Here is a 27,970-nt window from a genome sequence, read left to right on the forward strand (position 1 = left end):
AATGCTAGTGTTATATATACATATAACTAGCATTTCTATGTGTGTATGTATATATACATATATATATATATACACATATAATTTCTAACTGCCTAAAGAAATTTGTTCTTTAAATATGGTATTTTTAAATATTTCCCCCAAAATCTTATTTGCCATAATGTTGGAGGTTCTTTCTTTCTTTCTTTCTTTCTTTTTTTTGCGGGGCAATGAGGGTTAAGTGACTTGCCCAGGGTCACATGGCTAGTAAGTGTCAAGTGTCTGAGACCGGATTTGAACTCAGGTCCTCCTGAATCCAGGGCCAGTGCTTTATCCACTTTTCTTTTTGTAAATAGGAGAGCAAACTTCAGCCTAATTTATGTCAGTTTTATCTTTGTTATGAATTAGTGGAGTCTAAACCAGTGAAGTTTCACCATTCTTTCCTAATTTTAGATGGCTGAGCATCCAAAAAAAGCCATCTTCTTCCATTCTAGATAAACTAAGCTTCCGAACTTGGGATTTTAGTATGTTGTTGTTTTTCCCATCATTTTAACTAGATGTTTTTCCCCTTCAGATTTGGCAAAAAGAAAAACATACACTTGCTGTTTGTTTTTATAATCCCTGAAAATTTTGAAGGTATGTGCCATTCTGGTAGACTCCTTGTTTTCTCACCAAATGAAAACTGCTAGATCAATATTTAATCCAAAGATTCTTAGATTGTATTTCAGGCCATGGAGCAGATATTATTTTAACAGAACCACTAACAATGGAAAAAATGAGTATTGTACTAAATTATTGGAAAACCTTCTTCTCAAAAACTGGTAAGTGAAAAATGTATTTCCAGAGGTTTAAAACATATCTTATTATATCTTTAAAATGGTATCTGGTGTTCTGGAATAGGTATCTTATCAGTATTTGACATTTCTATATAATGTTCATAGAACATTAACACTGTACACAGTACACACTGTGATAGTCATAAAGCCAGAGTCTCACTACAAGGGACCACAGATATTGTCTAATCCAATCTCTTTGTTTGTAAGATGAGGAAACTGACCCCCAGAGAATGAGGGTTCTTCACTCTTTTGCATCATGGACAAAATAGCAGCTTATGGAACCCTTCTCAAAATCATTTTAACGCATACATAAAATATGCAGTATTACTAAAAATATATTGAAATATAGTTATAAAAATATTTCTTAACTCAAGGTTAAGAATCCCTGCCCCAAAGATAAACTGGCTTCTCTGAAGTCCTAGAGTAAATTAGTGGCATACTGGGAACCCAGATTTCTAGTTCAATGTGTTTGTGTTTTATACTACTGTGTTGGGATACTTCTTCATTGGGTAGCTGAAAATAAATTTCACAATGCCATATAAAATGCTGTTGTGAATATTGTATGCCATGTAAGTGTGACCTGTTGTTCAGAAGTCTAGGCATTAAGCTTACATGAACTGGTTTCTTTTTCTTTTTCTTTTTTCTTTTTTTGGTAGGGTGGAGCTGCTTCTAAAATCTCTCTTTGAATCATTTCCCAGATGTATATCTTATCAGCATATGTCTTCTAGATCTCAACAGATTTGGGTAGAGGGTTCTATATAGAAAACAGCCTTTATTTTAACCCCACAGAAAGAATGTAGAATAAAACCACAAAGGACTTACTTATAGGTGCCCATAATAGTCATAGCATTCTCCTCTCTAGTTAGTCCCATTTTCTGCCCTGAGGACATATATAGGACTCCATCTTTATGGCGCAATTCAGTGGTCTGGAGGCCGCTTGGAAGGAAATGAACTTAGGTGATTAGAAATATAACGCTCTTTCTTTTCCTTCCTTCCTTCCTTCCTTCCTTCCTTCCTTCCTTCCTTCCTTCCTTCCTTCCTTCCTTCCTTCCTTCCTTCCTTCCTTCCTTCCTTCCTTCCTTCCTTCCTTCCTTCCCTCCCTCCCTCCCTCCTTTCCGGCAGTGAGGGTTAAGTGACTTACCCAAGGTCACACATCTAGTAAGTGTCAAGTGTCTGATGCTGAATTTGAACTCAGGTCCTTCTGAATCCAGGGCCGGTGCTCTATCCACTGTGCCACCTAGCTGCTCCAACAACTCCTTTCCCACAGGTCCTGTACCATTTCAATAACACATGGCAAAAGCAGAAGGTAAAATCCAGGTATTGCTCTTTTGAAACTTCATGGTTCATTCCCTTTTTGCTCTTCCCATTTAGATAACCTTGATTTTCAATTCATGAGCTCCAACTACTCCTAGTTAGAGTTGGGGTTCAGAAGCATTTGCCACTCCTTTAAAAGACTAGCCACATGGTTCCCCTTTCTACAGCTACCAGCTTTCTAGCCAAGAGGTTCTGTCACTGCCTCTCCATGCTACCATCCCTGGGGTTGAAGTCGTGATGGTTTTAATGGAGTTGAGTGAAGGTCCATGGAGAGGGAGGCTTTCTCCCTTACCCTTTTCAACCAAAACTGAAGGGTCTGGATCTGCTTTTGATTCTCTGGTGCTTTATGCTCATCTATCACTGAATTTTTCCTCAAATTTGAGTCCAGCTTCCATTTATAAGCCTATTTCTGATCCATAACTACTATGTGCAAGGCTGTGTGTTGGGTTCTGGGTTCTTCAGAGACCCCCAAAAATCTCTGTCTTCAAATAGCTTACACTGTAGGGTATAACTTGGACCTACAATAGCTTGACCTGATCCAATTATACCTGATGCTGAGGCATACTCCATAGGCATGTTCATACCTGTTAAGGAACCATAGAGAGTCATCAACAATGGCCTCATCCTTTTAACTCAATTTAGCTTGCCAGGCAAGGTAAAAATATACAATGAGGTGAAATATACAGTCTTCTGTCTAAGGATTTGTATATGCACATAATTTGTTTTGGACAATTTTTGGACAGCCAGTCCTTAGTCTTTAAAATAAGTATTTATATAGCATCTACTGTATGCCAGATACTGTGCTAAGTGCTTTATAAATATTATGTCATCTGATCCTCACAACAAACATTTGAGGAAAGTACCATCATTATTCCCATTTTACAGTTAAGAAAACTGAGATACAGAGATTGCTATTTACCCAATTTCACACATCTAGTAAGTGTGTGAGGTAATAGTTGAACTCAAGGCTTCCTGATTCCATATCCAACACTCTATCCACTGTACCACCTAACTGCCAAAACGCAATAAATCATGATATGTCAGTGTAAGCTTATGTAAGTAAATATAAAGAGCAGTCTCACTAATACTTGGTATTTATAGAATACTTTATGATTTTCAAAACACCTTCCTATACAGTGTCTCACTTCACTCTTTTTTTTTTTTTTTTTTAGTGAGGCAATTGGGGTTAAGTGACTTGCCCAGGGTCACACAGCTAGTAAGTGTTAAGTGTCTGAGGCCGGATTTGAACTCAGGTACTCCTGAATCCAGGGCCGGTGCTCTATCCACTGTGCCACCTAGCTGCCCCTCACTTCACTCTTTTTAAGGTCAACAGGCTGTCATACTCATTTGACATTTAAGGAAATTTGGGCTTCATAAAGTAACCAATTAACAAAAATTATGATTAGAATTCTGATTTCCTGACTCCAGTGTTCTTAATATATCTGCTCTCTAAATGGCTTAATTGAATGATTTATTTGCCATTTTGATTTGCATGAAAATCAACTTCCAAACTTTATCTCTGCTACAACCATTGATCACTAATGACTATTGATGATCTTTAGATACCTGTGGTACCTAAGTTAGGAAAATCTCACAAAGGTGATATTTGCACCTCTTCTTGAAGAACCATAGAAATAGGGGAAGAAGAATCTGTTTAAATCAACTGATTTAATTGGCATTCTGGTCTCCAGACAGCACTTCATTGGCTACCTGGTCCTTTAATTTTTCTGAACATGATTATAGAACCCGTTTTGGTAACATTCCAGGGTCTTATGAATTTCCCGTTCTCCAAGCTCTTCCTAGAAATGGCTAACCACTGACCAAAAACCCCTTCTGCAAGACCATTCTCGTGGTGGGAATAGAACAGCTGCTTTCTAGCACCTGTCCAGTGTCCATTCACATTTATAACTCATTCCTGTACACTACAAGTTGATCTCATCTTTGCTCTTGGGCTAAGCAGCTGCAGTGAATCTTTTGAGATGTCATATTTTGATGGTGCAGCTGTCCATTTCAGACTCACGCACATTTTTCCCCTCTCAAGACACTTACCTGAAAAACCAGAGCTTGATTTCTTTTCTGGATACATTACTTATTTGGGTATACTACATCTTCAGCTGTTATAGGGTTACTCTAGATAGAACCTAGTTGGAAGAAAGCCAGTTGTAGCATGTAGTATCTTGTTTATTTTTCTCCGTATGCCTTGTGTTATTTCATGCTCTATTCATTTTGATGCATTTAAATGTTCTTGTAGAAAAAAATTTGTAGTCTCCTTTTGATTAAAAAAATCATATTGTTAAGTTCTATTGAAAGAAAGTGACAGCTGCATTCCAGATTAGAATGTCTGCATTTGATTAATAGCCATTCTGTCATTGTTTTCTGAATAAAAAGATCCTGTATTATTCTATTTTAAATTTCAGCTAAGAATGAAAATATAGTCAGAGGGGAAGACTCCAAACCATCCCTACAGAGACCTTTTAATGAAAACCCAAGAGATGGTTCCACTGATCTAGTCCTTCATAGGTTAGTTTCTTTTGCTTAAAAAAAGTTATATATGATTTTGACAAAACTTAAAAAGTCATTTAACAAAAAATTTACTGAATACTTGCTGCAACAGTACCCTACCTGGAGACAAAGGACCTTGGTTAAAATCCTAACTCTGCCACTAACTACCAGTGTAACCATGGGTAAGTCAACTTCTGAGCCTATTTCCTCATCAGTAAAATAAAGGGGTTGAGACTGCAATTCTAACTTGCACGTATGCTCAGTATAAACAGAGTATGTCACATCTGTCACAGAAAAAATTAACATAATTTGAAACTGCATTATTAGAAATTTAATGTCCTGACCAATGAAAGTAATAGTCATCACTGTGTTCTGAACTGGTTAGGTATCACTTGGAGTATTGGGTTGAGTTCTGGGAACTGGGACTTTTTTTAAAAGCCATCAGTCATCTAAAGGTTGGTGATTAGGATGGTGAGAAAATCATGTAATATAAAGAACCACTGAAAGAACTAAAGTCATTTAACTTGGGGGAAAAGAGGGCTCCAGGTCATGTGGAACATGCTAGCTGTCTTCAAATGTTTGAAATGATATTATATGGAATAGGAATGAGATCAGAGATATAGTCAATTGATAGAAGATGGAAGAAATTTCAACTTCCATTTTAGGAAGACAGAGCTTTTAAAAAAGTGAAATGGGCTGCTTTATGAGATAGACCCTTCAGAGGCTAGATGACCACTTTTCTAGGATGATTAGTGGCAACTTGGCTAATTATACTTCATGTTTCTCTAGTGCTTTATAGTTTTTGAAACATCCTTATTTGCATGATCTCATTTCATTCAATCCATAAGCACTTACTATGTTCCATGTCCTATGCTAAACACACTGAGAATACAAAGACAAAAATGCAATAGTTCCTGCTCACAGGGGAGTTTGAATTTTAATGAGAACACAATATGTGCACATATAAATATATACAAAATGAATGCAAGATGGTTTTGGGAAGAGGTGCATAAGCATCTGGGGATGGGGTAGCGGGGACCAGCAAAGGCTTCATGAAAAATGTGGTGCTTGAGCAGAGTCTTGAAGGAAACCAGGGATTTTGAGCAATGGAAGTGAAGAGGGAGTGCATTTCAGGCATGAGGGATGGCTAGTGCAAAGACATGGAGACAAGACAGAAGATGGGTTGTGACAAGACATTCACATGTATAAAACGGTGAGTAGATCTGTTATGGTTAGATTGCAAAATGTGAGAAAGTAAACAAAGTGTAAGAAGCCTGAAAAGGTAAAAAGGGACTTTAAATGTCAAAGAGAGGAGTTTATATTTGATCCTAAAAGCAATAGGGAACCCTTGAAGTTTGTTGAGTGGGAGGGAGTGACGTGATCAGATGTATACTTTAGGAAAATTTCTTTAGCAGATGTATGGAGGATGGACTGGAGTGGATAAAGACTTCAGGCTAAGAGACCAAATAGGAGGTCACTGCAATCATCCAGGCAAGAAGTGATGAGGGCCTCAACTAGAGTAAAGCTGTGTCTAGAGAAAGAATGAGGGGTGAATGCATGAGCTGTTTTAGAAATAGAAATGAGTTTTGGCAAATGATTTAACATGTGAGGAGAGTGACAAGTCAAGGACAACACTGAGACCAAGAAGCTAGGTGACTAGAAGGATAAGGTAGCTAAGTGGTGCAGAAGAGAGTACAGTGGACCTTGAGTCAGGAAAACCTGACTTCAAATCTGACCTCAGACTTATTCTAGGTATGTGACCCTGGGCAAGTCACATAACCTCTGTTAGCTTTAGTTTCCTCAGCTGTAAAATGGGGACAGTAACAGCACCTATCTTCTAGGGTAGGTGTGAAGATCAGATGAGAAAACATATGGAAAACACTGAGCGCATTATTTGGCACATGGTAGGCAATTAATAAATACTTGTTCCCTTTCCCTTCCCATAATAAGGAAGTTTTGATGAGGGATAGATTGGGGAGAAGAAAAAGAAATGATTTCTCTTTTGGATGCATTAAGTTTAAGAGGCTTACAGGCAATTGGTGATATGTAACTGCAACTCAGGAGAGAGATTAGGACTAGATATATAGACCTAAGATTCATATGCACACAGATAATAATTAAGTCCATGTGAGTTAATGAGGTTACAAAGAAAATGTAGAGAAAAAGGTAAAGATAACCCAAAATAGTCTTGGGGTAAACTCACAGTTAATGACTGACATGGATGATCAATCATCAAACTAGACTGAGAAGGAACAATCAGAGAGGAAGAGAACTAGGAGAGAACAATGTCCAAAAAACACAGAGCAGAGATGGCATGTAAGAGGAAATATTGAGTCACAGTGTCAAAGGCAGCAGAGAAATCAAAGGATGAGAATTGGGGAAAGACGATTAGATGTGATTATTTTTTAAAAAGATAAGAAAAGAAAACTTCAGACAAATTCTGAGTATTTTTATTTGTACTGCAGGACACAAAAAGAGGACTGTATATGAAATGGTGAATCTATTTCATACACTTACATGTTATATATATATATATTTTTTTCATATGTTACTTATAACACTGTCCTGCTTATCCATGATTCCTTCTGTTCTCTACTTAGCATTTAAAAATATTTCAGTGGCCCTTTTTTTGTGGGTTTTTTGGGCATCATTATTTTGAGACTCCCTCCTCCTTTTTATTCTTAGTTAAATACTAAGAGAAAGGGGCAGAGGAATCCTATAACAAATAAGCATAGGCAAACAAAACAAATCCATACCGTTGCCATGTGCTAAAATCTGTCTCTGCAACTTGAGTTGATCACCTCTGTGATCATTGTTTCCCATTGCTGTTTGATGCATTTCTATACCAAACTGTTTAAGTATGTGTGTGTGTATTCAACCCTTCATCTGATTCAGATAAGAATGAGGTTCAGATAAGAGAAAGGCTTACTTCTGTCACCCCCATTTCCATTGTTGTATACTTTTTATTCTTAGATACTCTATGAGAAATAGCAAGTTCCATTCCCTTCTTCCTCCTTTCTGCATCAGTGTATTCTTGTGAATCCTAACTGTGATGTGTGCATTTCCCTTATTTCTTTCTGGATGATTGTTCTATTTTATCCTTGACCTAAGAGCTCTAGAATTTGGCTATAATATTCCTTGGAGTGTTCACATTGGGATCTCCTTTAGAGGTGGTTAGTGAATTCTTTCAATTTCTACTTTGCCCTGTGGTTCTCTTGTATCTTGGCAGTTTTCCTTTATAATTTCTTTAAATATGATGCATGATCTCCTTTTTTGACCACAACTTTCAGATAATACAATAATTAATTCCTTTTTTGTGGGGCAGTGAGGGTTAAGTAACTTGCCCAGAGTCACACAGCTAGTAAGTGTCAAGTGTCTGAGGCGGGACATGAACTCAGGTCCTCCTGAATCCAAGACCAGTGCTTTATCCACTATACCACCCAGCTGCCTTGACCAATTCTTATTTTTTTAAGGAGTAATTTTCTTCAGTGAGATTTTATCTCTTTTATCAAGTTGTTGATTCTCTTTTCATAATTTTCTTGCATTGCTCTTATTTCTTTTCCCAATTTTTCCTCTACCACTCTTATTTGGTTTTTAATTTTTTTGCTTTATTTTTAGCTCTTTCTTTGGCTCTTATAGGATTTGGGGGGGGCTTGTATCTAATCTGTATTTTTCTTTAAAGCTTTGCTTGTAGATGTTTTCAAGTCATCATTTTCATCTGAGTTTGTTTCTTGAGCTTCCCTGTCTCCATAGAAGCTTTTTATGTCAGGTTCTTTTTGTTGTTGTTGTTTGCTCATTTTTCCAGCCTATTTCTTGACTTTGGATTTTCTATTAGAGTTGGACTCTGTTCCCCTGGGGAAGAGGGGTGGGAGATGGCCAGCCTGTAGTTTTGTGGCTAGATCTGGGGGATCTGTAGGTTTTCAGTGCTTCCAAGGTGTTGTAATCCAGGCAGAGTTCTGGTCAAATTCTTCCTGGTATGCACTCTGGTCCTTACCTAGGTAGGGCCTCTGCTCTCTCCCAACTATAGACCTTTACTCTTGGCCCTGGAACTGTGACCCAGAACTGGGTAATGGGTGAAGGATCTGGAAAATGGCAACTGACATGCAGCCATTGCTAGCACAGGAGTCTTCTGTAATATATTTCTGACTAGATGTTTAGTCCCTTTACTCTGTCATTAGGCAAGGAAAGTTCTTGATGCCACCACTGCTGCTTCTGCTGCCACTGGAGGTGCTGCCTTACCCTCAAGGACTCCCTGAGAGGGCTGCTTATTCTAGCAGTACTCTCAGCCAGCTTCAACCCCAGTATCTGCAGGTAGACCTCTATTTCAGTCCTCCTAAGCTGGAAAAATGAGATACTGAGATACTGTGACTTTAATTTTTGGTTATCCCCCCAGAATTTGATTTGAGGCATTTTTTAAAAAGTTATTTAGAAAGTTGTATTAGGTGAGCTCAGCAGAAATGTTTAATGCCCTCCATTACTGTATTCTTGTTATCTTTCCCTCCCCATCCCAAAATGCAGAGTAGAACAGAAACTTTGTTTTTACTCTTTGAAGATATTCAGGTGCTGAAGGGACCCTTGGTTCTTCTCCTCCTATTGGGATGTTAGCACATCATCATAAAACTCCTTCCAATTGCTCAAATAAATTTACCTTTCAGAGTTTCTCTTGACTCATGTTTGTATTTCAAAGCTGTTCCTCACCTGTAGTCTTTTCATCAGCAGTGCTTAAAAGACTTTTCCATTAAAGATCCATTTTTCTCTCTGCAAGATTATATTCATCTTTGCAGAGTAAGTTATTTTTGGTTTTAAGTTCATATGTTTTGCCCTTTGGAGCACTGTGTTTTAAGCACTCTTGTTTTATCATAGAAGTTTCCAGGTCTATATCATCCTGTCTGAGTTTTCTTGGTACTTAAATTGTTTCTTTATGGATGCCTATAGTATTTTTTTTAGTTCTGGATTTTGGCTATGACATTCCTAGGATTTTTCTGTTTTCTTTCCCCTTACGCCTTAGGGGAAGGGATCAGTGAATTTTTTTCTGTCTTCGTTTTGTCCTCTGGTTCTAAAAGATGTGGGCAGTTTTTATTTATGATTAAATATAATATCTAGGCTTTTCTTACTTTCCAGGGAGGCCAGTGATTCTTAAATTATTTCTTTTAGTTGTTTTCCAAGTTAGCTGTTTATGATAATAGAGATCTTGTTTTCTTGTATTTTTTCCAGCCTTTTCATTTTGACCTAACAACATTTATTGCTTTCTCCTGGAGTCAATGAAATATGTTTGGTTTATTCTGTTTTTTCAGGAGTCCATTGTTTGGCTAAGATTTGCTACTTTCTGTTCCAAGCTATTTATTCTGCTTCCAATTCATTCTCATTCTCATTCTCTCTCTCTCTCTCTCTCTCTCTCTCTCTCTCTCTCTCTCTCTCTCTTGGCAACAAGGGTTAAGTGATTTGGTCAGGGTCACACAGCTATTAAGTGTCAAGTGTTTGAGGTCTGATTTGAACTCAGGTCCTCCTGAATCCAGGGTTGGTGCTTTATGCACTGTGCCACCTAGCTGCCCCCCAAAGATATTATCTAATCCAACTCCCTCATTTTATAACTAGGACACAGATGTGACCTCAGGTATATAGGTATATAAAATAGGTATACATAACCTTTAACTGTTGCCAAATTTTTTGTGACACCCCCCCCCCGACACATTCATTTATTTTTCTCACAGTTTAAGAAGCTTTGCTCTAGGGCATCCTCTTTACTGACTTTGCACAGAATCTGACAGGGTATGTAGCTTGTCAGTGGTAATTCTGGAAAGTTGAGCTTTCAACTGGGAGGCAAAATGGTCATGGAGGAAGTAGAACCTGAGTTGAGTCTTGAAAGAAAGAAGGAACTTCACAGATATACACAAATAGAAAAACACACACATACAACACACCCCTCATGAGTAACCCTCTATACATTTATATTTTTATTCTTATTAGATTTCCAAGGACTTCTTTAAATAGAACATAAGAATATCTGTTTGATAAAATGAAATCATAACCAACCACAGACCCTTCAAAGAATGGATATACAACTACATGTATTCTAATTGGATAAAGGAATATATGTCAGTTTGTACTTGTTAGTCACACTTCTAAATATTTTTGATAATATTTATAACAGTGCCTTCAAATTTATCAGGAGATAACTAAAGAGTGATTTTAGGGTTGACTACACTTTTACCCTAAGCCAATGAGGCTAGTTTAAAGGATGACTGAGTTAATTTCAGACTTTATATTACAAAGGCTTCCCTTTCATGGGCATGCTTCAAGGTTTTAATTTCTGAATTACAAAAATAAGCTTTCTAGTACTATTTGTGATTAGAGATTGGGGGAAAAACTTGGAAAGCAGCTAGTATACCATCATTTGCTGCTACTTTATTGATCAAGTGGCTAGTCTGTAAAACCTCTTTAAGTAAATGTTTGAGGTAAAAGGTTTGAAGAGGAAGGTTATTTTCCTTTTTTAATATGGCAGGTTATCTCTACTGAAAAATTCACATTATTATGAAAATCAGTAGTAAATTGTTCATTCAAACAGTGACTTATATGACTTGAGCCAAAAGCATTAAAATTAAATTGTAAACTTCTTGAGGGAGGAATGTGTTTTGTTTTGTTTTATTTTTTGTATTTAACCAAAGTGCTTAAGAGTGCAGTGCAAACAGTAGATGATCAGTAAATGTTGAATGAATGAATGAAGTATAAAGTGTACTGAATTTTCCAATGATTAGTAATAAACCAGGAAATAGAATGCATAATTTCTGTCTTTCTGGCTATTCTTATTAGTACATGATGTGCTATCCTTCCTTCCTTCCCCCCTGCCCCCCTCCACCCATAATGACTTTTTCTTTCTGGTAGAATATGTGCTATTATACAACAATGAAAAGCAATAATGAATGAGGAAATAAATAAGCAATAATTTGGAAAATTGAGTGCTCATTTAATTAAAAAAATATTTATTGAGTTTCAACTGCTATAATGCAGTAGTAAAATTTTAGAAATAAGTAGAAAAATCCTGGTTGGAATAAATACCTAGTGATTTCAAATGTACTGTACAAGGTAATATAAATAGTGTCCTTTAGGGATTGTATTGGTTTGCTAGGCTATTTACTTATGGCCTTGACCCTTTATGGTATGTTTTTCTTTTGTTTCTAGTTCCAGTTCATTAGGAGACAGTCATGGAGTTGGACAAAAGACTTCATTATCTGATTCCAGGAAAAGTAAGAAGATTTCTCTTCTTCATTCAAGCAAAGAAAAATTGAGAAGGTGAATTTATATGTAGTTATTTGTACCATTGTTCCCTTTGTAGTGAAAACTTAAATTTATGGTGTTCACAATTCAGTTGATTGTACTGTAAAAAAAAAGTCACATAAAAACTAGTCACTGTGGTTACTGAACAGAGTCCTAATGTCTGATGGACTAAAAGAGTGTTCAATCAGTGGCATCATTTAAGGACTAGAAATACTGAATTTCCAAGGAAATCTGTTTGCTGAGTTGTAAGGTTGTAAAGGAATTGTAACTGCCTTCTCCATCTTCTCCCCAGCCCTGACAAGGAATTGCAGAGGAAGCACCAGACTTAGTTAACCCTGTCTTACCACACAATAAAACTGCCCATTTCCAAAGTGGCAAGATAAAATTGATTAACATTGATGGATTGATAAAATTATAATTCTGACCTCCCAAAATATTCTTGGTATAAAAAATTTTATGTATACACTTAACATCTGTAAAAGTCAAGTCAGGACAATGAGGATTTGTTGTGTTTTATATATGCCAAGCATTGTGCTAAAGCTACAAAGAAAGGCTTTTGTCTTTAGTACCTGCTCTTGAGCTCACAATCAATGAGGGACGCAGCATGCAAATAATTATTTACAAACAAGATACATAGAAAGTAAATTGGCAATAATCACAGAGGGAAGGCACTAGGATTAAAGGGGGACCAGGAAAGGCTTCTAGTAGAAAATGAGATGATAGTTGGACCATGAAGTCAGAGAAGCCAGGTTCAGAAATGAGATACAAAATGTGTGCATTGCTAAAATCTCACATTAACACCAATGTTTAATTCATTACTAGCTGTTTTGTTGTTGTTTTTTGAGTCAGTGGGCCTGCAGACTTTATGGCAAAGATAGATGAAGCAGGAATAAAAGGACTATACTAATAAAGTCATATTTTTCATAGTTCCTTAAGATCAGAATGAATAGAGTGAGGTTAGCATCCTAGTGAAGTTTACCTTGCTTTCCCATCCATGAAAGTAAATCCAATGCTGACCAAGCTGTAGTCATTCAAAGAAGATGGAACTAGAAGAATGATGAGGATGCAGCAGCCCATCCCAGGTGATCTGAAATCCAAAGGATTATTTGTTTCTGGAAGTTTGTATCTGTCTAACAAGAACCCAATGAACTGATTTGAATCCAAACAGCCTTCTAGGATTTTTCTCTGTTGGAAATAAATTGCAGACAGGCTCACTCTTCTTCATTTTTGGTTTCGTTTGGATCAGAACCAGGCTGACAAATATGGTTGGTGAATAGACATCTATTTACACGTTTTTGTCACTCTGATTTTTTTTTCTAAACACAAGAACAAAGCCTTTTTTTTCCTGATAGAAGTCTTGGTGCATATTTATTAGTGGTGACCTGTTTTAACCTTTCTTATAAGATCAATCACCATCAGCTTCCAAAAGGGTTTCAGTAACCCTCCTCATTCTTACTAAAATCTGACTGCAGTAAGTACTTTTCTTTGTTCCATTTAATCTTGTGTTTCATTGATCAGCAAGCACTTAACCACTGTACTGGCTACTTTGCTATGAGCTGGAGAGACATGTAGAAGGGATAAAAATTGCTCTGAAAATGCAGATTCCTTTACAACTTCCACTCAGATTCTTACTAACTTCATCTAATTTCTATTTGAAATTGGGCTAGCAGGCTCCCATAGTTTGCACGATTTGTTCTAACTAAAAGAATTAGTCTCCTTGTTTTCCTTAGATTAAGAAATTAGATGTAAATTAGATGTATTACAAAGGAATAATTGGTGGGTTCTTGGGTCTCCTGCATCCATTCAGGAATTTATTTATATCAAGACAGGATATAATGGGAAGATCTTTGGATTTAGGCTCAGAACTGAGTTTTAGTCCTACTTAGAGGCATAGTTGTATGACCTTGAGCAATTCCCTTACCTTTTCTGAACCTTAGTTTTCTTATGTATAAAATGGGGATAATAATCGTTTGGTCACCTGTTTGTAGAGTTGTAAGGAAAGCACGTTTAACCTGCAAAGACTTGTATAAATGTGAGGTATTCCATATTGCTATTATTATTTGCCATCCATGCTTCTGTCCATCCACCTTGAAGGAGAAGAATTCTACCAACTTCTGTAGAGTGACATAGGGGAGCTATCTTCTCTCTGACGACTGGAACATAGTATTGCTGTGTTGCAGTCCTTTTCCTTAAATTCAGATTCTGCTGCATAACCACATGGGGTAGCAGGGAGGGAGCAAGTGTAGCACTGGGTTATATTTTAACACCCAATGCTTAATGCTTCAAATATGCAGCTTCCTGTACTCCTTTTGAAGTAACACAGGAAAGATGTCGTATGTGACTGTGAAAGTTGTTGACTCCCAGTGAAACACTGATTCTGTCCTGATTCACCTGTATTAGAAAGAGTGTTTACTCCCCTGAGTCCAGAAGTTTGGGCTATTCGTGTAGAATGGAGTAGAAGGTTAGATTTGTTCCTAACATGCAGTATTTTTGAGCAGAGAACGAATCAAGGATTGCTGTGAACAACTGCGAACTCTCTTGCCATATATAAAGGGGAGGAAGAATGACGCTGCTTCAATTCTTGAGGCAACAGTTGATTATGTGAAATGTATCCGAGAAAGAATCCCTCCAACTATCCTGGTTCAGGTACTTTCTAATTTTTTTGAGTTCTGCTTATATGAAACATTCAGGAACCCGAGATTTTATTTGTAGTCCTTCTACTTCTAGAGATCACAACTTTATCCATGCCACCATATAGTCTCTACCAGTTGCTGTTGTGGTTAAAACAAAATTATAAACAAAACAGAAAACTTGATTCCCTAGCAATGAACCTTGTGGGGATGAACTTCCAAACTTAGCTCTCCTGGTCCTCTGGTAATCCGTACATATGACAAAAAGCCAGACCCATATTAAAAATCTTCACTGCATGACTGAACTTACCAGAGAACCAAGAGTCACTTCCATATCACATTGAGAAATCAAAAGAAGACCATTTATAGAGAAAGGCTAAAAAACAAAGGCACCAAAATTCTGTTTAGCTCTCTGGAAATTTATATGTACTCCCCACTTTCTTTTATAGATTACAAAGGTGCTTCAAAGCAACAGAAGGTTTTGTAAGAAGCAACAGGTAGCCAGCCAGCCATTCCTCCCAAGTACTGTCATGGCACAAAGGTAGGAAATGAGCTTTGAGTTCTCATGAAATTAAAGTTTTTGTCATTAACTTCCAACTCTTGGCATAGGAAAAATATTAAGCTACTAAATTTTCACACCATTTGATGATTTATTAAGAGAAGAGACTTTTTCCTTTTGTTAATAGATGAGGAATTTTTGCTATGCTGATCCTTGTAATGTATATTTATGTGAAATGAAAGACATGCAACAGTCTTAAATCAACACAGTGTCCCTTAGTATTCCTTTTATTGTAACCCAAAACATTCAAAAAGGAACCTTATAAGCAGTTTGAACTATGGTAGGCTAATGTCCTTTCAGGTGACAAGACTTTATGGACATTGTGAACACTATGATGAATTGGGTTAGGTCAGCTTTTTGGATCATGTTCAGCTCCTTTCCAGCTAGGAACAATTTCTAGGCAGAAACTTTTGAGAAATACTTTCTAGCATATGAAATAGCCCAGCAAGGGGTTGCTTAGATAAATAAATTTATTGGAATATACAGATAAAACAAAATTACCTTTTATTTAAAAGGCAGTCAGTAGAGGTTTAAGTTGAATTGAACAACATCCTGGAGAATCTGGGAGTTCAGTACAAGTCTTTGTGACAGTGCAAACTTAATTTTTACTACTTTCATGATAGAACTAGCTGTAGAGTTTAATAAAGATACTTTTCTTAAATAAAAAGGTATTTAAAGTTTCTTCCCTTTTCCTTCCCCTTTCACTTTTAAGGGAAAGCAATGTGGTGACAAGTATTCAGTCACCCATGAAAGAGATCAGATTCCTGGCTAATAAGTGCCTAAATGTATATGCTCTTCCTGCTTCAGAGTACCCATTGGATGAACCCTTGAAAGGTGATGCTCCATTTCTCTTCAGCTTCTTTCAAATAGTTTGCACTAAAGTGTATATAGCCAGATATATAATTTAGCTTGCTTTTATATTCATCTCCTGGGAATTATGATTTTAGAATTACAGTTTGATTCTTTTTTAGTCTGTTTGAAGGAATTAATGGAAAAACATTTGTTAAGCCCTTATTATGTGTCAGATACTATGTTGACCTTTAGGAATACAAACAAAAGAGTTACAGTATCCATCTTCCCTGTAGATTACATTCTAAAAGGTGAAGACTACATATAAAGGGAATGGTGGTTACAGAAGATTTACTGTGGTCTGGGAAACATGGGAATGATGAATGGGGCCATAGGGAAATAATTGATATGCCATTTTCAAATATAATAATAGTCTTTAATTTCTGTTTCTCAGAGCAAGCAGTGGAAAGTGTATGTGTTTGCAGGGGATGGGGAGAAGGAGTTGAGATAGGAGAAAGGAGTATATCTGCATAGGACATGATTGTAAAGTATAATCAGGTAACTGATGGCCAGATCTGGTGCACTTCTACCAATCAGAACAACACAACCCTGGTGTGGGAACTGGCAGTCAGAGTCCTTGGGCATTTAAATAGTCTATTCTAAGAAACAATGGCTAAGCTGATCAGGAAGTGTAGAGTGCTAATTTTGATGGAAGATAAATGACTGTTTATTATTTGTAAAATATCTGGGGATTTAGAAGACAGGTCCATGTTATAGAGAACCTGGAAAACCAGGCAGAAGGATTTATATCTGATGCAGTAGAAAATAGGAAGGTATTTAAAAATGATAGGACAAAAGTTAGGCAGTCAGTAGCATTTCTTGAGCGCAAGCCATGTTCTAGACTCTGTCAAATGCTGCATGTAGAAAGAAAGGCAAAACAAAAACTCAACAGTTGCTACCCTCATGAGGCTCACAGTCTAATGGGGGAGACAACATATAAACAACTATCAAAAAACAAAATCTATACAGAATAAATTGGAGATAATCAACAGAGGGGAGGCACTAACATTAAGGGAAGTATTATTTCAATAATAGCCTGGCACAAACATGAAAAATTAACTAGAAAAGGGGGAAACCAGAGGCAGGGAAGTCCACTAGAAAGATATATTGCAGGATATCAAAATTCAGTTTCAGGAATTAAAGGAATTACTTTTTTGGTTTCATTTGTTTGGGGTAGGATTTATTCCCCTATATTTCCAGGGTTACCAAACATTTTCCTGAATGTCTATTAGCCTAAGCCAATCTTGGCTAAATTTCTGAAAAAGTTTCTTTAGGGAAAAATCACTGTCAATAAACTTATAAGGCATTGCATGACATATAATATGTTAATGAACCAGCTCTGCTTCTACCCACTTCCCTAAATCTACTTGCTACCTAATGTAGAAAATATTATCCCCTACCACTCCCAACACATACCTTCTTTTCCAGTCAAGTCATTATCTTCACTGTTTTAACATAAACCACATTTTCCTGCCTTTTTGATTTTTTGATCATGGTGTTTTCTCAGATGAAATGCCTCCATTTCTCTACTTTTGTAAATTGCACTAATGCTTTAAGGCCCATTTCAAGCTCCACCTTCTTCATGAAACCTTCCCTAATGTCTCTGCCACACTGGTAGATTTTTTTTCTTACTCTCCATAGTCTGTCTTTTCTTTTTTTGTTTTTTTTTTCTAAGGCATTTGGGGTTAAGTGACTTGCCCAGGGTCACACAGCTATTAAGTGTTAAGTGTTTGAGGCCGGATTTGAACTCAGGTACTCCTGACTCCAGGGCCAGTGCTCTATCCACTGATGCCCCCATAGTCTGTCTTTTCTGTACCATACATTCAGATTCTTGATTACATTCTAAATTTAGCACTAATTTGCATACTATTGTATCTTCTTCTTTAATCAGTTCATTTAGTATTATCTTCCCAAAATGACACCACCTTCTAACATCCTAAGAGATGGTAATAGTTTTTCATGTTTGTATGGTTTTTACCACATGAGGTTTTAAGTTCATCTAGAGTAGGGACCATTTTATATATTTGGTATCTCCCTTAGTTCTTAGCATAATACCATGTGCAAAGATCTTTAGATTTTAGAGTTGAAAGAAATTTAGAGGATATCTGACCCTTTCATTTTACTGAGGCTCAGAGAGGTTAAATAACTTGTTCAGGTTTATACAGGTAATAAATAACAAAACCATAATTCAAAACCAAGCCTTCTGATAACAGGTCCATGAATCTTTGTTATTTCATGTAGATTCTTTTTTAATATAGTATTTTACTATTTTCTAGCTACATGTAGAAATAGTTTTCAACATTTGTTTCTATAAGATTTCTAGTTTCAAATCTTTCTCCTTCCCTCCCCCCTCCCCAAGACAGCAAGCAATCTGATATAGGCTATATATGTACAATCGCATTAAACATATTTCTGCATTAGTCATGCTGTGAAAGAAGAATCAGAGCAAAAGGGGAAAACCTCATAAAAGGAAAACAGAAAAAGTAGAAATAGTATGGTACAATCTTCATCCAGATTCCAAAGTACTTTTTTCCTGGATTTAGAGAGCATTTTCCCTTATGAGTCCTATGAAACTATCTTGGACCATTGTGTTGCTGAGAAGAGTCAAGTCTATCAGTTGATCAACACACAATGTTGTTGATACTATGTACAATGTTCTCCTGGTTCTTCTCATCTCACTCAGCATCAATTCATATAAGTCCTTCCTGGTTTCTTTGAAAACCACCTGCTCATAGTTTCTTCACATTGATTTAAAAAAAATTGTGTTCTAAATTTTATTCTTCCCTCCCTCCTCAACCCTCCCTATGGAATCTGTGCAGTTATGCCAAGCATCTTCACATTACTCAAGTTGTGAAAGAAAAGAGACAGAATAACTTTAGCAAGAGGAACTAACAAATAAAATTATACTTCAATCTATTCAAATACCATCAGTTCTTCCTTTGTTGATGGTTTGCATTTTTCATACATCCTTCTGATAGCATTCTGCTCATCATTTTTTTCATAGTTACTATTGCTAACTGTATTACCCTTCATCCTATTTTCTTCCCTTGATATTTACTCTGTTTTTATCTTTTTTCACCCTATCCCTCCTCAAACATGTTTTGCTTTTTATTGCCCCTTCCCCAATCTGCTCTCCCTTCCTTCACCTCTCCCCCCCTTTTCCCCTTCCTTTCCCACTTTTCCCCAGGGCAAAATATATTGCCATACCCACTTGAGTGTTTATGTTATTCCCTCTTTGAGCCAATTCTGATGAAAGTAAGGCTCACTCACTCCCCTGCTGCTTCCCCATTTTCCCCTCCACTCCATAAGCTTTTTCTTGTTTCTTTTATTTGACTTACTTTACACCCTTCTACCTCTCTCTTTCCTTTTCTTCCAGTGCATTCCTCTTACCCCTTAACTTTATTTTGAAGATGTCATCATGGGTCAGATAGGTGTCACAAAGTGGACAAAGCACCAGCCCTGGACCCAGGAGGCACCAAGCCCAAATCCAGCCCCAGACATAAGCCACCCACCCTGCCTGCCCTACAAAAAATAAGGATAAATTCTTTACATATATCATCCCTTCATATTCAATTCACACCTGTGCTCTCTAAATATATTCCTTTCAGCTTTCCTAATACTGAGAAAGTTCTTATGAGTTGGAAACATTATCTTCTCACATAAGAATGTAAACAGTTTATCCTTTTAATGTTCCTCATGATTTCTTTTTCCTGTTTACCTTTTTATGCTTCTTTAGGGTCTTGTATTTGAAAGTCAAATTTTCTATGTAGTTCAGGTCTTTTCATCAAAAATGCCTGAAAGTCCTCTTTTTCGTTGAAGTCCCATTTTCCCCCCTGGAAGATTATATTCAATTTTCCTGGAAAAGTGATTTTAGGTTGTAGTCCCAGTTCCTTTGCCCTCTGGAATGTCATATTATGTGCCCTCTCATCCTTTAATGTAGAAGCTGCTAGATATTGTGCTATCCTGACTGTGGCTCCACAGTATTTGAATTCCTTCTTTCTAGCTGTTTGAAATATTTTCTCCTTGACCTGGGATCTCTGGAATTTGGCTATAATATTCCTGGAAGTTTTCCTTTTGGGATCTCTTTCAGGAGGTGATTGGTGGATTCTTTAAGTTTCTATTTTACCTTCTTCCAGAATATAAGGGCAATTTCCCCTGAAAATCTGTTGGAATATGGTGCCTAACCTCTTATTTTGGTCATGGTTTTCAGGTAGTCCAATGATTTTCAAATGATCTCTCCTGGATCTATTTTTCAGGTTAGCTGTTTTTCCAAGGAGATATTTCATATTACCCTCAATTTTTTTATTCATTTGGATTTGCTTTACTGTGTCATGGTATCTCATAAAGTCACTAGTTTCCATTTGTTCAATCCTAATTCTTAGGCAATAATTTTCTTCATAGAGCTTTTGTATCTCCTTTTCCATTTGGCTTTTCAAACTGTTGACTTTTTTCTCATGACTTTCCTGTATCACTCTCATTTCTCTTTCCATTCTTTCCTCCACCTCTCTAAATCTTACTTCTATCTCTCATACTTTCTCTTTAAAATCCCTTTCGAGAGCTTCTAAGGCCTGAGACCAACTCATATTTTTTTGGAAGCTTTGGATGCAGGAGTTTTAACTTTGTTATTATCTTCTTCTGAGGGTGTATTCTGGTCTAGCTTGCCCCCAGAGCAGCTTTTGATGTCTGCTCTTTTTTCTGCTTACTCATCCAGATCCCCTATTTCTTGGCTTTTAACTCCTTCTTAAAGTGTAGCATTGCTTCCAGGACACAGCTTGGCCCAGGGGGTGATTGGGCTTTTTATCAGCCTGCCTGGCCTGTGAGTAACCCAGTCTGCAAGTAACCAGGCCTGCTTTTTCTTTGACCCGGAAACAGAAGTCTGATTGAAATCTGATTCTCTACGTTTGAAAGCTTGGCATGCCTGTGCCCCTCCCCCACCGGCTGGCTGTCCATAGAGTTTGCTTGCTGGTTCAGAACGTGGGCACCCTGCCCCAGTTCCAGCAGAAACCACAGTTATTCCCCTCAACCCTGGACCCCCTCACCGGTCTGTGAGCCAAGCTTCAGAAGAAGCAGCTAAAGATTCTGAGGCTTTGGAGGCACTGTCTGCTGGAGACTGGTCCTGCTTTGAGTGCTGTGCTCCTCTCATCCCGAGCAGCAGGTGATCCCAGTCACCTAATTAAGAAGTCTTTGGCTGGAAGAGTCTCACTTTGTTCTTATGTCGGTTATGCTGCTCCAAGAGTTGTCTTATCACATTGTTTTTGGAGGTATGTGGACGGGTTTTCCAGAGCTGGGAGAGTCACAGCCTTTCTTCTGCCATCTTGGCTCCACCCCCCCCCATCAACTTTCTCATATAGATCCTTGATAAATATTTGTTAAATGGTAATACGCATATAACATATGCTCTGGGGTTCATCTCACAAGCCATACTTGCACCAATATATTGGGTCTCCAGAATATCACTTATTATCTTTCCCTTCAGGGTGCTAGATATCATCATGAGGTATTAAAACTTTCTCTAATACTGTTGCTCATGATTGCCCATCTAGCATATGCCCTCAATATTAGTCACTAGTCAAAAGCTCCTCAATGTCACTTAACATCGATCAGTTTTTCCAAAGGGATATTTACTGAAAAGATATTCCAAGAACCCAAGTACCAAAACCCCTGTAACTGGGAGCCCTCCCTCCTCCTCTACCACCTTGGCCCCTAGGAAGAGTGGACTCAAAGTGGTTACTAACAGACATTCTCTCCACCAAATTCAGTTCTGGGTGTGGCATGGCTGATGCACATGTCAGCCCCTTGCTTTAGGACTGGCTTCTTAGCTGGTGGATCAACTCACTGCTGAGCTGAGTCAAGCAGGTTATTCCTCAGGATGGGTTCCTCATAGATTTGGCTGATGCAACTAATAGCATACTCTGCAATAGACTCTAGTTGCTAGACCAGTGGTGGCTTTTCTGACCTTTTGAAGCTCACAAGGTCATAACATTTGATCTTCACAACTCATTTACCTGGGATCAGGAAAGAATAAATAGTGCAGAGAGAGAAATAGGTTGGCAATAGATATCTATGATTATGTTACTAAGTGGGAAGAAGATGTAGCTGGCTGCAGCAGGCTGTGGCCATCATTACTACTACCTCTCCCTAGTCGAAAGACTTTCAACATTTTTTTCTTCCTCCTCACTGGACAGCTTCCAAGGAAGAGAAAAAGAGTTTTCCATTCAAGTCTCTTGTATGCGCAGTCAGTTCTGCCACAACAGCTGATCAAAAAGTTTTCTGTAACCATGCAATAAGCCAGTTAGAAACAGAGTATATATGCAAATACTCTGAATCCAGGAAAGGTCCCATTCATTATGCATTTCTCTAATTAGGCTCACCATGCCTCCATTCAAGTTGACAGTGGGCAAATATTGCATATGCTTGAAAGACTATGCCCTCATTTGCCAGTCCCCTTTTTATATTCTTTGCCCCATTTAAAAATTTGCCATTCTTGGTAAATCAGCCAGGATGTATTTTAAATACATTGTTGATAGCCCGAATTTAGACTAGTTCTTCGGTGTCCTGTGGAGGCATAAGCACTTTTTTCCTTTCATTTGTTTCCTCAGTGCCATTTTGGAAAGTGTCTCAAAATAGTCAATGTGGCATAATTCTTGCATAATCTCACATGTACAGGTAACAATCATAATGATCCATAAATACAGAGTTATGCAGGTTCGATAAAGATTATTTTACAGTGTTTATCTGTAGCTCACTTAGTACAAAATGAGAGCTTTTTTGGAACTGGAAATGGCCTTTGATAACCCAAAGGCAATAGAAACAAGAAAAAGGCAAATAAAATCTGGTTTATCATCTCAGGAAAAAACTTGTATGCTATAGAGATTCTTAGAGTATGTGGGATTCCAGCTATAGGAATTAGGGATGTAGAGCTGACTGGACTTTACACTCAGCTAATAAACCAAACCAGTTTGACTTGCTGTTTTCATAGCATGCTCAGTCAGGGACTAAAATCCATAGCAAATTGGCACTGGTCTAAGGGAAATTGAGACGCTCTCACTCTTTGATCAAGTCCTCACATCACCCTTCTTCTGGACCCAAACTCACAGACTAAGTTTAATTCTGCAAAATTCTTCTCGGTTTCTACAACATGGTACCCCAAAACATTTTCCATAGAACTTTGAAATATATAGAGAATCCATGTTGAGGTTGATAAAGTTTCAGATAAATTTCCCCAGAGACAGAGGGCACTTGAAATTTCCCCAGTGGATCCCTGCCACTTCATGGGATATCCAAATGGAATTCCAAATTTAACTAACAATAGGGCAAGCAGCATTAGGTAAGCCCCAAATTTGTATAGGGCTGAAAAAGGGGAGTAAAATATTTGGATTTGGTTATTCAGGGTTTCTAGGCCAGAAATCAAACAATTGCCTGTGAACCTACAGTTCACAAGTATCTCATGAGAAGGCAAGCAATCTGAGTCTATTTAAAAGAAAAAAGCATTTATGAGCTGTGCACTAGCATTTTAGTAATGTAAAATCCATACTTTTCATATTATCTGCTAGGTATATTAATATAACAGAGATAGCAAAGGGACTGTTCTAATTGGAAGGAAGCATGTCAAAAAATTGACTTGCAAATATAACCTAAAACAATAAAGGAAAAAAATTACCAATATTTTGACAGTAGGCTGATGTTGTGCATGCTCTTAGTAATGAAGCATCATTGGCTAGTTACTGCATAATTTATATGTGTGTTTGTATATGTGTATATACATATATATGTGTATATACAGATTATGTACATGCATATACACATAAATATATACATGTATACACACATGCATACTCCTGCACAAAATGTAAAGTAACATCAATTCTTTAAATCATTGCTTTCCATCGATAATGTTTTAAGCCTGAGGTATTCAGAGAGTTGACAATACTCAATACTGAGAATAATCTCCCAAAGGAAATGTTAGACCAGACAAAACCCTTCAGATCTGTTATATCCCTTTTCTCTCTTAAACAATCAGAACCAAAAAAACCAACCTGTTAGTAAAAGGAAGAACTTAGAAAAAATATTTGTTCCCGTACAACATACGAAAAAGCAATTTAAATTCTTCCTGAGCATCTACTTAAGTACTCAGAATCCTTCTATGGGGAATACAGAAGTTACCTCCACCTTAATAAGGGAGGTTAGCTGGCTGTAAGGGAACATACCTTGGATAATTGGAGAGTAATATGACAGAAAATATTTAAAATTCAAGGTCATGTGGTACTAATTATAACAATGAGTGCAGACAAAACAGCCCAATGTGAGTAGCAATTGTCCTAAAAGATTTCGTGGAAGAAATTATACTTAGATTCAACAAACTAGAGCTTGAAGGATTGTTATGATTTCAAGAGATAAAGAAAAAGGAAGATGACGAAGAGGCTACCTTGAGTAGAAATTTATTGTAAGGGGCAGCTAGGTGGCGCAGTGGATAGAGCGCCAGTCCTGGATTCAGGAGGACCTGAGTTCAAATCCAGCCCCAGACACTTGACACTTACTAGCTGTGTGACCCTAGGCAAATCACTTAACCCTCATTGCCAACCCAAAAAAAATTATTGTAGGGAAGGAAAAGAAAAAATAAGACTAGCTGTAACAGAAGTTGTGTGTTGGGAAATGGTAGAATGATTGAAGATGAGGTTGAAAAGTTTGGCATGAGTGGCAAATTATGGATGGCCCTTTGTTCAAATGAGAGGTGTATGAGGCCCTCTTTCCCTTGATCAAGGGATTATAACATCATGGAGCTAGAACTGGAAGAGAACTCAGAAACCATTTAGTCCAACCCCTCCATGTGAGACATTGGGAAACAGACCCAGACAACAAAGTGACTTGCCCAAGGTCAGACAGGAGATACACATCACAAGCATAATTTGAATTCAAACCTGCTGACCCCAATTGTTTTATTTTCATTTCTAATAGATACTCAGTGACAAGGTTCTGCTACCAACCTTTTAGCTTTAGGTTTTTGTGCTCTCATTTTAGCAATAACTAATATATAAAAAAAATGATTAGGGAATCATAATTTGGGAAATAATTAGAAGGGTCTTGAAGGGTTCCCTTGTCCATTTTATGCCTTTTGACTATATTTAAATTATTCTAACAAATAAAAATCTATCTAATTTCCTTTCATCATCTGTTATAACATTGGTTATTATGGAGATGCCACAGCGGTGTTTGTTTATAGAAAGAGCCATGGTCTGGGGAGCTAGTGATTCACGTTCTAATCCTGGTTCTGTCACTCTCGGACATTTCCCAATCTGTAAAATGAGGGCAGTGGGCTAGATAGACTCTAAAGTCTCTTCCATGTCTAAAACATTTTAAATGGAAGCAGATAAGTAGAATTGAAGCCTATTGTTGAAGTTAACAATGCTTTTTGGGCTGCTGGCTGTCTATTTATGAATATACATCCTTCAGATGCTTGAGAAACTTTGCCTTTTCCTTTTTCTTCATCTGGCTCTTTTATTCCTCTCTTCCCGTTCACAGCAAAACTTTATTTTTTATTATGAAGTTTAAAAACAATTGAAAATATAAACATTTCCAAGAACAAAACAAAAACAAGAAAGGGGGATTATATATGAAACTATGTTTCTATGACACACAACTGGTCTTTTCAAAAATATATGTGAAATTTAATACAGTAGGACCAACATGGACCCACAGTGGTCTATCTTTCCAGTACTGATATTTTCCTGGTGTTGCCATATTACCATGAAATATGGAACACTCCTGTCTCTGAAGATCTAAAGACGATCATCAACCAGAGGGAACTGGAGAGGTGCCGTGGTAGGTGTGAACATATAGCCAATGAGATACCCTGAAGAACTCTGGTAAAGCATGCTGTCAAGGAATTTCATGACAGGAAGAGATGGGATAGTCATGAGAGAAGAGCTGGGGATAAGAAGTAGGCAGCCAGAGTGCTCCACTTGTACCCTCATGCTGTTGGGAGAAAGCAAGGAAGGTTTCTAACACACCAGTGCTTTTAACCTCATGAGGTGATAAAAATATCAGTCTCCGAGTAATTTAATAATTTTATTAATATGACTGTCAGGATATTAATAAAAGGAGGTCTATTGGTGTCTTTCTTAGACCAAAGACCCCTCATGATGGGTGAGGTCAGAGTTCATATGCCCCTTCCCACTGTAAGAGAGCTATCATGCAGTAATCAAATCTAATTGGCTAACATCATTCAAATCTAATTGGCTGATATGATTGGAGATGGGTTATATTAACATGAAGTCCAGGGATAACAGAGAAATAATGTTAAGACCCCCACCCAAAATACTTTTCCACCTAGATGTGTTTTAATCTCATCAATAACTCCTTGGGCTAGTTAGACAAAAGGTTAAGCTTGGGTTGGGTTTGACCCAGATGAGATTTGATGGAATCTCTCAAGGAGAGCTTGCCTTAAGAAAGAAAGGGAGAGCTCTGGGTTTGCTAAGATGCTGATTATTAATAATTATTTCTCACACTGGGGTTCCTGAACCTTTGAAAAAAATTTGATAACTATTTTGGTATAATTTATTATCATCTATAAATCTATGTATTTACTTTACATATTTTAAAACATTTTTTTCTGAGAAATGATCTATAGGTTTCAACAGACTTCTATAGGGGTCCATGACATTCACAAAAAAGTTTAAGAATCCCTGCTGGATGGTGAACTTCTTGGAGGACATCAACAAGAGGCACATAGTATCATAGGCAGGCATGGATAGGTTACAATCTGCATCTTTGGAAAAAACTCCATAATCGATGAAAATGTAGATCCGTTCAAGTATTTCAGAGAACCAACACTGTCCTACTTCTCTGTGTTTTCTGATCTTCCTTGTGTGAAGTTCTATGTATGTAAAAAATATTTTGAGGCTCTTAAAATTGTTTTTTGTAGTCACTATTCCTACAACTCTCCCTCCTTCCCATAAAATTCTTTTCTTATAATAAATAAGCAAATTAAATCCATACATTGGCTGTGTCTGAAAACATATCTTTCATTCTGCACCATTGGTCTATTGCCTCTGTCAACAGGTAGGAATTATTATTCATCTTGCATTTTCTAGAGTAGTGATTTATCACTGCATGATTCCATTCTTCAGTCTTTCAAAGTTATTTTCTTTTACAGCATTGTATTAATTATATAAAATGTTCTTCTGATTCTATTTACTTCAATCTTCTTTAGTCCAAAAAATATTTCTAAGTTTTTCTGAATTGCAAAATCATTGCACAGAATTTGAAAGTTGGAAGACATTTCAACAGTCTACTAGTCCAACTCATTCAAGAAAGCAATCTCCACTATAATATTCTTTTATATTATATATATGTATATATATGTGTGTGTATATATATATATATATATATATATATATATATATATATATATATATATATTTGCAGGGCAGTGAGGGTTAAGAGACTTGCCCAGGGTCACACAGCTAGTAAGTGTCAAGTGTTTGAGGTCTGATTTGAACTCAGGTCCTCCTGAATCCAGGGTCGGTGCTTTATCCTCTGCACCACCTAGCTGCCCCACCACCACACACACACTATAATCTTCTTGACAGGTGATGATCCAGTTTCTGCTTGAAGACCTCCAAAGAGGGGGAACTCATCATCCACTTCACTCATCCTGAAGGTACTAATTCCACTTTGGGACAGCTTGAATGGTTAGGAAAATTTTATGACATCATGCCTAATTGGGATTCATCACAACTTGTACCTATTGCTCTTGGTTCAATTCTCCGGGACCAAACTGAACATGTCTAATCTTTCCTCCATATGACAGCCTTTCAGATTACTTGAAGACAGCTATTATATTCTTCCTTAGTCTTCTGTTCTTCAGGCCAAGCATGCCCAGTTCTGTCAACCAAAAGTCATATGAAATGGTCTCAAGGGCATTCATCAACATGGTTGCCATCCTCCAGATACTTTCTAGCTTATCAGTAGCCTTCTTAAATTCCTGTGCTCAAAATTAAACACAATGCTACAGATGAGGGGTGATAAGG

At 37.3% G+C, this 27,970-nt stretch overlaps 1 protein-coding gene across 1 annotated transcript in view; it reads left to right on the top strand.

The window, feature by feature from the left end:
• Nucleotides 1-27,970, top strand: part of SOHLH2 (spermatogenesis and oogenesis specific basic helix-loop-helix 2) — a 62,608-nt gene that overhangs the window by 19,532 nt on the left and 15,106 nt on the right. Inside the window, exons 3-9 of the mRNA XM_043997030.1 lie at nucleotides 551-612; nucleotides 693-797; nucleotides 4,544-4,646; nucleotides 11,808-11,918; nucleotides 14,402-14,549; nucleotides 14,983-15,074; nucleotides 15,805-15,926. Coding sequence (XP_043852965.1) covers nucleotides 551-612; nucleotides 693-797; nucleotides 4,544-4,646; nucleotides 11,808-11,918; nucleotides 14,402-14,549; nucleotides 14,983-15,074; nucleotides 15,805-15,926 — 743 coding nt within the window. The remainder of the gene's footprint in view (nucleotides 1-550; nucleotides 613-692; nucleotides 798-4,543; nucleotides 4,647-11,807; nucleotides 11,919-14,401; nucleotides 14,550-14,982; nucleotides 15,075-15,804; nucleotides 15,927-27,970) is intronic.

Source organism: Dromiciops gliroides, chromosome 3 (genome assembly GCF_019393635.1).
Source record: "Dromiciops gliroides isolate mDroGli1 chromosome 3, mDroGli1.pri, whole genome shotgun sequence".
Lineage (NCBI taxonomy): Eukaryota > Metazoa > Chordata > Mammalia > Microbiotheria > Microbiotheriidae > Dromiciops > Dromiciops gliroides.